Source organism: Macadamia integrifolia, unplaced genomic scaffold, assembly GCF_013358625.1.
Source record: "Macadamia integrifolia cultivar HAES 741 unplaced genomic scaffold, SCU_Mint_v3 scaffold3420, whole genome shotgun sequence".
In the NCBI taxonomy this organism is placed as follows: Eukaryota; Viridiplantae; Streptophyta; class Magnoliopsida; order Proteales; family Proteaceae; genus Macadamia; species Macadamia integrifolia.
This window is the reverse complement of record NW_024869485.1, coordinates 5,823-16,321: the sequence shown is the minus strand read 5'-3', so window position 1 is coordinate 16,321 and position 10,499 is coordinate 5,823. Positions and strand designations below refer to the sequence as shown.

At 33.6% G+C, this 10,499-nt stretch overlaps 1 protein-coding gene across 1 annotated transcript; it reads left to right on the top strand.

Annotated features, from left to right (window-relative positions):
- Positions 1-1,100: 1,100 nt before the first annotated feature.
- Positions 1,101-2,806, top strand: LOC122068124 (GDSL esterase/lipase 7-like). The gene is made up of 5 exons (XM_042631969.1): positions 1,101-1,344; positions 1,480-1,613; positions 1,794-2,042; positions 2,137-2,389; positions 2,469-2,806. Exons 1-5 carry the CDS (start codon positions 1,104-1,106, stop codon positions 2,675-2,677), a joined length of 1,086 nt encoding a protein of 361 aa, XP_042487903.1. The 5' UTR covers positions 1,101-1,103; the 3' UTR covers positions 2,678-2,806.
- Positions 2,807-10,499: the final 7,693 nt, after the last annotated feature.

Genomic DNA, 10,499 nt, shown 5'->3' with positions numbered 1-10,499 from the left:
CATTGGACCAAGTGATCAGGTCAGATCTGCATTTTACTTCTAATGGGCTGAATAATGGCATTATTTCCAGATATTTTGCCACTAAGAATAGAAAAAATAAATAAAAAAAAAAAACCAAAACCAAAATCAGCTTTCGAAATGAATCAAATTGAATCGAAATGAATCAGTTGATTATTATTATTATTATGAAAATCCATATCCAAATATAAAACCTATAATAAGTCCAAAGGTGAAGGCCTTATTATTATTATTATTATTATTATTATTATTATTATTATTATTATTATTATTATTATTATTTAGAAAAAAAGCCTTTAATTAAGTCTAGCATTATACGTTTTGGGTTAAGGACACATGAAATATATTAAGGGGGTTGCATTGACAATAATATTTTGATTAATCACGGCTTACCATGCATATAGATTAGAAAGAGGAATGCTTACATAGAAAACATGAGAGAGAAAAAGATAGTGAAATTAAATACAAAGCCTCCGATGTTCAAACCATTCTATAAATATGGGAAAAAGAACTCTATTTAGAATACGACCTATGTCAACTCTTCCATGTGCTTTTCACTTTCTTCCCTATGTGAAAAGACATCTTTGCTCCTTGTTTTAAATGGAACGTGGTACCCGTGAACAAGAAAAATGGAAAATTTTGGAATTTGTATGGACTTTCGCAACCTTGATTTGTATTGACCAAATATTGAGTTCCCTTGTTCGTTCAAGCTAAGATAATATCTCATACCTTATGTACATAGTTCCTTTCTTTTATATGCGGAATTATAATTCAATATGAAATCTTATCGTCTCTAATCAATTAATATGTTTTTTTCAACACAACAGTTTTTATCACAATTTGATTACATTATGTCAACTACCAGAAGTTGGCGACTAGTCATTCATTATTGATTAGAGAATTATAATCAATTAATATGTTTTTTTCAACACAAGAGTTTTAATCACTATTTGATTACATTATTTCAACTACCAGAAGTTGGCGACTAGTCATTCATTATTGATTAGAGAATTATAATCAAAATTCTCTCCTTCTCCCTATAAAAATTCATTTGGAAATCCGTGACAGATAGAATTCAAGAAAACATGGCTAACACCTTCCTTATGTTCCTTCTCTCACTTTGCTTATTTCCTCATTTCTTCTTGGCAAAGTCCTCAAGTCCCCTTGCCCCAGCCTTATACATATTTGGAGATTCTATTGTAGATAGTGGCAATAATGATTTCCTAAATACAACTGCAAAAGCGAATTACAAACCATATGGCATAGATTTTCCAGTTGGTCCAACAGGCAGATTCACTAATGGCAAGACATTTGCAGATTTTTTAGGTAAGTGAGTAAGATGACCTGGTCATGGCTCATGGCTCATTCCTTTGTCTTATGATCCTAATTGTAGCTGCTTCTGATTTTTTAGCGCTCCTCTCTCTCATAAGATATTGATTGATTTGTGACTTTGATTACCAGCTCAGTATCTTGGGTTACCCTTAGTCCCTCCATACTTGGGTCTTTCAAAGACACAAAAGAGTAAAACTGTTACTGGAATCAATTATGCTTCTGGATCAGCTGGCATCCTCCAAGAAACAGGAAAAATATCATATGTAAGTTCCCATGCTACCAGCTAGTTTCATAACATAGTATAGTGTGGTAATGGCAATGCTCACATTAGTATAGACTATCTAAAATTCGAGAAAAATCTTCGAATGTTAACTGCAGTAGGTATGGAGATATGAAGAGTATCTTGAGTTTCTCTTACCATCGATTCTGGGTTTGTCATGCAGGGAAAGAATTTAGAGTTGCAGAAACAGATTGAGTTTTTCGAAGAGACTGTTAACCATTACTTGCCCAAGAACTTTAAAACCAAGAAAGAGCTTTTGGAGTACTTATCCAAGTCAATTTTTGTGGTAGAGATAGGAAACAATGACTATTTTGCAAACTATCTTCTACCTGCATATTACAATAGTAGTCACCTATACACCCCGGACCAATTTTCAGGCATCCTTTTGAAGAAACTCAAACAATATTTACAGGTACTGACATAAACACATCAACCCTTGAATTTTGAAACTGATTTAAGCTCTTTTCTAGTCACATTTAATCTCAATTGTGGCTATAAAATTGCAGGATCTTTATAATTTGGGAGCCAGGAAGTTTGTGGTTTTCAATGTCACCCCTCTTGGATGTACACCAGCAGAATTATACCTCAAAAACCTAACAAGTGGATGTGCTGAGGATGTTAATCAGTTAGTATCTCTCTACAATGAAGGCCTTCCAGATATGTTACAAGAACTCAATACTAGCCTCCAGGGTTCAACTTTTGTTTTGGGAGACATTTATGGATTCCTCTATGACTTGAGCCAAAACCCTTATAAATATGGTGAGATATTGCCACTAATTAACTGAAAAATTTTCTTTCTAGTATTCTATAATTAACTAGAAATCCACTGTGGTTGCAGGGTTCAAAAATAGAGGGCCATGTTGTGTTATAGACTATACAACTTATCTGTGCCAAGAAGATGTCCTACCTTGTGTAAATAGGACTTCAGATATCTTCTGGGATACAGTACATCCATCTCAACACTCGAACTTGCAGCTTGCGACTGGTTGCTTCTTTGGTACTACCCGGTGTACTCCATTAAATATCCTGAAGCTCACACAGAAATAATAAGGCACTACTTATATATGTAATGGTTTGGAACCTCATTAGAGATCTTTATGCATTATAGCAGCCTAGACGTTTAATATTTCTTGATGTAATTTCAAAAATAAATTTTTTTATTCGAATTAGTCAAAATAAGTCATATATAATAGCGTCAAAATCGTCTACGGTGAGGCAATGAGGTGCAGTGAACATCTAACAGCTGGGTGCATGGCTCAACATTCTTCATTAGCCAGATATATTATTTGGTCGAGATAATTTTTACAGAACTTGAAATTGCAACATTGAAACAAGTGATTTAGAAAAGAAATTATTCTCTTGATAGTAAAGGCGTTCATGGGTTGTGATATGCTCCTTCGCCTGGCGGTTAAGTCTCTTGAGTGTTGGTACACTTAACTAGCCATAAGCATGGTTTATTCAAAATGGAATAAAACTCATGTCCCCTATTTATAATCCAACTGAAATACCTGTCAGACGCATGATTTTGTGTCCAAACTACCCCAATCATAGTCATGCGGACCGATGATCCCTTGTTCATTAAAATTTATGAGAAAGAGAAGCTATCTACTTATGTGTGTCTGCACCTAGACACAGGTGGGTGCAAAAATACTGTGCTGACCCAGCCACATGCCCTGAAGATGCCTTTGCATGGCCTCCCATTGGTTTGTGCTTGGCATAGTGGTCACACAAGCAGGTAGCATTCTCTTACCCAAATAAAATAAAATAAAATAAAATAAAGGAGAAAGAACGGTAACCAATCATGTTCCTTATGCCCTCCAATGGGCGAGCGCACATGGGTATCCACCAAAGAGCACATGGTTCTAAACTTGGATTGGATCGGAATGGTATCGGTCATGACCATCTCCAATCTTGACCTTTCCGATCCCGATATAGATGTATGGTCCAAGGATAAAACAGTAAAATCATAATAAAAACTGGATTTTTTTTTTTTAAATAGGGGTTATCTATCCGATATTTTAGTACTTTTGAACTCTTAATTTCATCAAAAGTTTTTATTTATTGGGAGTGTCTAAGCAATGCATCACGAGGTGTATTTCGAACTTGGTATCTTCTTTTAATTGTCGTTTATCTTATCCCCAAATCCCTAAATTTTTTTAAGTTAATGGTATAAAAAGATATGACATATCAATTTAGAGGAATTTTGACGTGAATATTCTGATTCAAAAGGCAAAAATTGGCACCAACCGGTCAGGCTCAATTGGGCCTTGACCCTATTATTAAATTCTTTGAATTATTCGCGAATATATTGGTCGAACAGAATTTTATGAATAATTCGATCCGAATCCAAATCAAATAAAAATTCTGAAAAATTAGCGAATTTATAGATTTTTTTTTTTTAATTCACAAATAATTCGACCAAACCGAATTTTAGCCCATGCAATATCTCTCTCTCTCTCTCTCTCTCTCTCTCTCTCTCTATATATATATATATATATAGTAAAAATAAATGTGCGTCTCCTTAAATATTTTTAAGACAAGATTATTGGCCCAATCCATTTGAAGTAAGTTCTACAAAAACTTGGTGAATTGAATTTTCAGAAGTTAGTATTTTCTGAAAACAAAATTAAACTTAGTTATTCTGAATACAATGAAGAAAATCCACAAACTAACCATAATTAAACTTATAAAATGCTTTCCAAACACTACGTTTCCCAAAGTATCATTAGTTGTAGACACAATGTCATGAAACTTAGAATAACTCATTCCAAGACAATTCCCATAGTAAAAAGGAGATGCAAACATAAGAAACATATAGCTCGTCTTCCTCTACCAAGGTCATGAGAATAGGGGAGGAGGTGTTGTGTAGGGGTCTAAAGTCTCTCTCGGATTTGGGGAAGTTGAAACCGCTTCCTGGGCCAAGAAGCGCGGTTGTCCCCTCTCACTTATTATTTGCTGATGATATTTTTGTATTCATGAATGCCTCTGCTTCTATGTTTGAAATCTTCAAAATTTCCTTCTCAAGAATCAAGAATTCTCTGATCAGCATATTAACCTGGAGAAGAGAAAATTTTCTTTGGGAGTGTTGCTCCTCATAGGAAGCATTTCATTTCAAATACTTTGGGCATCCCTATCTCCAAACTCCCTATTAAATATTTCGGAGTTAAAATTTTCAAAGGAAGAGTCTCCAACAATCACTTGCTCCCAGTGATGGATAAGATCAAGGCCAAGCTCGCAGGGTGGAAGGGGAAACTTCTCTCTTTGGCGGGAAGGGTTGAATTGATCAGATCAGTAATATTTGGAATTCCAATTCATAAACATTTGTTGTTTATTGGTGGCTTCAATCTACCATTAAAACAGTTGAGTGATGGATGCGGAATTTTATCTGGCCTGGTGATGCCGAGAAGCAGAAGAAGGTCGTGATAAAATGGGAGAATGCTTGCAAACCAAAATAGGAGGGAGGTCTTGGTATTCGAAAGTTGCGTGATGTGAATTCTGCCTGTAGCTTGGCAAATCAAGCATGAGGACTCTATTGTGAGCTCTTTCTTTAGAGCAAGATTTATGAATGCAGATGGCTCGCTCAAGGCCAGTTATAAATATTCTTCAATCCTTCCTGATTGAAGAAGGTTTGGAACATCATCTCAATCTTTGAGTGTTGGACTGCTGGGAATGAAAAAAAATAATTTTTGGCTTGAAAAATGGTTGGATGGGATTTCTCTTGCTGAAGGCTCAGGGTTGGACCTTACCTTTTTCAAGGGGGTGCACAATAAAGTGGCTGATTTTATTATTGACAAGAGATGGGTGATTCGCTCAGCATCGTCATCTTTTTTTTTTATTTTTTTGCTCGAGCTTCTCAGATTTCATCTTCTGATCTTGAAGATATTTGTCACTGGTTTCCTTCCCCCTTAGGAATTTTTTTCTATTAAATCAACTTGGAATTCCATCAGGAAGAAAAGTCCAAAAGTTTCTTGGTTTTCTATTGTCTGAAAATCTCCTATTCAACCCAGGCAGGCTGCCTTTGGATGGAGATTATTTCAAAAAAGGCTTCCAACTGATAATTTGGTGAGAACCTACGGTATCCATATGTCTTCCAGATGTGATCTCTGTCGTATGGCTGAAGAATCGATGGTACACCTATTCTTATCTTGTAGTTATTCTTCTCATATATGGAGTCTTTTCTGCTCTTTATTCAATATTTCATGGCCCTCTTTCATCAATATGGAGGATATGTTAATATGGTGGAAAAGAAAATCTCGCTCCATTCCCTTCAAAAAATTATGAAATTTTGGTGCTGTTCTAGTCCCATACTTCTTGTGGTTGGAGAGAAATCCCAAGCGTCATGATGATTCCCCAAAATCTTTCAGACGTTGTTTTGAAATGATTAAGAGTGATCTTCAATCTCTCTCCTTGGTGCATGTTGAATATACTTCTTCAATTTTAGACCTCTTATGTGCGAGGAATATTAGAATTCATCTCTCTCCGGGAAGGAGAAGAGATCCTAAGGAAATTTTTTGTTGCTCCCCGTTCTCAGGATGGATAAAACTAAATTCTGATGGTCGTTCATTAAGCAATCCAAGAAAAGCTGGAGTAGGGGGTGTTTTCTGAAATGAGCAGGCTGAGGTGATCCTTAACTTCAGAGAAGCCCTAGGAGTGGGAACTAATTTTGAAGATATCTCACTATCATCGAGAAGTCAATATGATTGCATATTTTTTGGCAAATTAGCAGCTAAATTTGATGTTTCGGATCCAGTGAATGTGTGGTCCCCTTTGCTGTCCTTGGAGTTGGAGATGGATGCCAATAGGCGTCCCAGATTCAGATTCATGTAACATTTTTTTCTTTTCTCTTTGTTAGGTTGGTTTCCTTTGAGTGTTTTTTCCTACTGATGGCAATGCCGAAGGTGGGTTTCTCACTTTAGGAATCCTTCCTAAGCCCAAGTTGATTTTCTTTTTTCCTTCTTGTATCATATTTTTTCATATTAATATATCTTGAATCTTCTAGCGAAAAGAAAAAAAAGGTCTTGAGAATGACATCAATTTCACAAATAATTCTCTCATAGGCAATAAAGGCAAATCTAAATAAAAAATTAATATACAATAATATTATAAATCATGAAGTAGTAATTATGAAAAACTAATCCTTGATCAAGTTAATGTAGTGTACTTGAAAATATGCTTGCTTTCAGCATCCTCTGGAGATTTTTCCACAATATAGTGTGCAATAACTTCTCCACCTAAGCTCTATCTCATTGACAAATAAAACGAACTATATCAGAAAATTTTCAAACAATTTATTTGTCAGAACTAAAGTAACAAAGGAATAAAGTATAGATATTTGTAGACTTCATTACAATGCTTTTAAATTGCAATGAAAGCAACAATGTAATCATATGTAGATTTTCATTACTATGCATTTAAATTGTAATATAAAATAGCTAAACAAACATATTAAAATAAAAAATAAAAGAGATAGAGAATCTACACATAAAATCTGCAGTTATATAAAAGAGATAAAAAATGATAGTAAACAACCTGATCGTTCCAACCTTAACTGTCTTTTGGGATTCTCAACTTATCCCTCTACAAGTCAAGTATTCTCAACCTGATTTTAGCAACATAATGGTAGGACATGATCCTAGTGATAGTGATGAAGAAGGGGACAATACTAAAGAAATGAGGAAAAAAAAAAAAATGAAAGTAAAATTACATGTTCATCACAATCTTAAATGTGGTGCATGCGGTTTTCAATGAAATGACAAAAGATAGCAAAAGTAAAATATTTGAAAACAATCTTAAAGAATAGTTGAGTAGAATATTTTAAACATTTATAAATAAAATAGTTGATTATTGTACCTGTTTGGTAATAAAACTTCTTTCTAGACAACATTCTTTGTATAAGATCCCTTCTCTTTTTTTCCCTTATCATTTCCTTGTAAAACTTTTGTTGTTGACATGGATATTCCTCTAGACAATGCCAAATATAATTTTCCATGTGAGAATACTGATTGTGGAAGATATATTCCTACAACAACCAATGATCCACTTAATTTAAAAATATAAGGAAATTTCCACTCATTTATCAATATAAAAACAAAAAAAAAAAAAAAAACAAATATAAATTTTAGTTTGGCAAAGGTACCTTGTGAATGTATAATATCTGAAATTGAGAAATATTATGCTAGTGATTCAAGAGCAGAGAAATCTAAAGTGACAAATTCTCTGCTACTGTAGTTGCTCTTTTGTGTAATTGAAAAATGATGTACTAGTGATTCGAGAGTAGAGAAATCTGAAATTGAGAAATTCTGTGCTAATGTAGTTGCTTTTTTGTCTTCTCTCTATTATATATAGGCAATGGCTCATTTGTGAATGAATCTCCTACAAGAAAGGGAGAGAGACATTTGACAATCAAATGATAATCAAATATTGAATCAATAGACAATTTAATAACATTAATAACACTAAACCTTTTGTTTTTTCTGTTTAAGAATTCCCTCTTCCAAAAAACCTTTCGTTTTCTCTTTGCAAAAAATGGATAGAAACAAATGAGATTGGTTTATGATTATAATAATAATAAATTAAGGAACAAAACAATTCCACGTTTTATGGTTCCCACTTCCCCCAAATAAAGCTATGAGGGGAAATCACGCCTTTTGTGCGTTATTTTGTGCCTTTTCGGTTAGTTTCTATATGAAAAAATTATAATAAAATATTTTGATTAGTCTTCATATAAAAAATAATAATAAATATTTTTAAATAGTTCTTATTATTTCCCAATCCCCAAATAATGGTCCCATGATTTGATTCCTAATTATTAGGGAATTTTTTAAAAACTTTCCCCCTTTTTGTGCATTAGGAAATTTTTATTATAACTTCCTCTTTTGGGGCCTTATTATATGCCTACATTCATGGAAAGAGTTAATTCAAATAAAGCTATGATTTTTTTTATTTTTTATTTTTTTAAACTTCCCCTCTCTTTCATGTTTATGCCCTATTTTTTCTCCCCTACATTTAGGGATTTTTTTTTTCTTTTTATCATTCTTAAAACTTATTATTGGAGAGAAATAATTATAGAGATTGGTGAAGGGGGAGATACGTGAGATGATGAGTGAAAGATAATTATGGAGAGTTGGGAGGGAGTGAATAATTATGGATAGATTTACAAAAGTAAATATGGAGAGAGACAGAATTATGGAGAATAGGGAGGGAGAAACGTGATAGGATGAGTGAAATTTTAAAAAAAATAATTATAGAGATTTAAATATGGAGAGAGAGAGAGAGAGAGAGAGAGAGAGAGAGAGAGAGAGAGAGAGAGATTTAAGGAGGAGTAACAAAAAGAATTACTTCCCCTCTCTCCTCCACGTTTACAGAGAGAGAGAGAGAGAGAGAGAATTATAGAGAGTTTATTATTATTTTTTTTTCATCTTCTATTTTGAGGGGTGAGAGGATGAGTGAGATTTTTTTTAAAACACTTATAGAGCTTTAAATATGGAGAGAGAGAGAGAGAGAGAGAGAGAAGTATAGAGAGATTATTATTATTTTTTTTTATCTTCCATTTTGAGGGGGGTTTTGGTCATTTGGAAACTTTTCTTTGCAGATATCAATGGTCTTTTTGAAAAAGTATACCAAAGAAGAGGAGTATGTACTTTTAATAGTAGTATGATATGATATATATCTTAAATAAGTCAATAAGCCTTAAAAATTATGATTATTATGCATTTATTACTTCAATGTTACTTTTCTTCTTGTTTTTAATAGAAATCGACACAACTATCTTTCTTGAGGTAATCTCTCACCCTTCTACCAAAAAAAAATCTTTCACCCCATTTTGGTTTAACTAAGTCTTCCAACCGTTACTCTCTCTAGTATTTAAGGTGAACATGCATAGTGTGTGACGTGGGTCCAATTAAATTTGTCCTCTCTCTCTCTCTCTCTCTCTCTCTCTCTCTCTCTCTCTCTCTCTCTCTCTCTCTCTCTCTCTCTCTCTCTCTCTCTCTCAAGTATTTGAGTAAGAAAAAAAAATTTAGAAAAAAAAGCTAAATATATTATGTTTTATCTTTAAAATTTAAAATTTTAATTTTTATATCATTTGTATGTTATGTACATTTGACAATAGATAGATAATATAAAACAAGTATTACAAACATTAAAAAACACATCCGAATTTTTGTCGCTTTTTATTTTTTTAAACAAATAATTCCCGAATCCGAACCCCAATTTTATCATCCCTGCTTTTTTTTTACCAATTTTGATCGAATCATTGAATTAATAGTACGAATTATTCCGAATAGTTTTTCATCCGAATAATTCCCGAATCCGTATTAAATAACTATGCCCTTGACCAATTAACCACATGCACCATGACAGCCCGTATAACTAATCAAGCTTAGGTTGGGTAGGCATAGTACTGATTATAATCAGTCGGTCAGGCTCGGGATTTAATCAAACCACTTATAATTGGTCTGAATAGGCCTTAGACAAACTATTGGACCATTTAAAGGGGTCATATCTAAAATTTATCTCTAAAGTGGGGAAATACCAATAACATGGACATTATATGGGCCTTACAAAGTCTTTAGAATGTCCTATTAAGTTTTTTTGTTTTTTTTTATATATAGAAATGTCCAATTGAGTTAGGAGCATCAAATCACCTATACTTCATGACGGTGGAAGTCAAGAGTATATTGAAAGGGCTGTCAACCCATTGGGTTAAATGAATCAGGCACGTAATCCAATGGATACAAATCTTACACCAAGAACGATTGATTACAAATGTGGGACTACATTAGCATATGGACATTTTCCCTGCCGAAGGACAATGTTGGTGAGGCCCAAACATTGTCGACATCATCATTTACATATGGAGCGGTCTTTA

Excerpts from the sequence above, each read along its gene's own strand:
- LOC122068124 (XM_042631969.1), top strand. The coding sequence starts at position 1,104 with ATGGCTAACACCTTCCTTATGTTCCTTCTCTCACTTTGCTTATTTCCT. Across the intron at positions 1,345-1,479 it reads GACATTTGCAGATTTTTTAG|CTCAGTATCTTGGGTTACCC; the intron begins GTAAGTGAGTAA and ends TTTGATTACCAG. Across the intron at positions 1,614-1,793 it reads AAACAGGAAAAATATCATAT|GGAAAGAATTTAGAGTTGCA; the intron begins GTAAGTTCCCAT and ends TTTGTCATGCAG.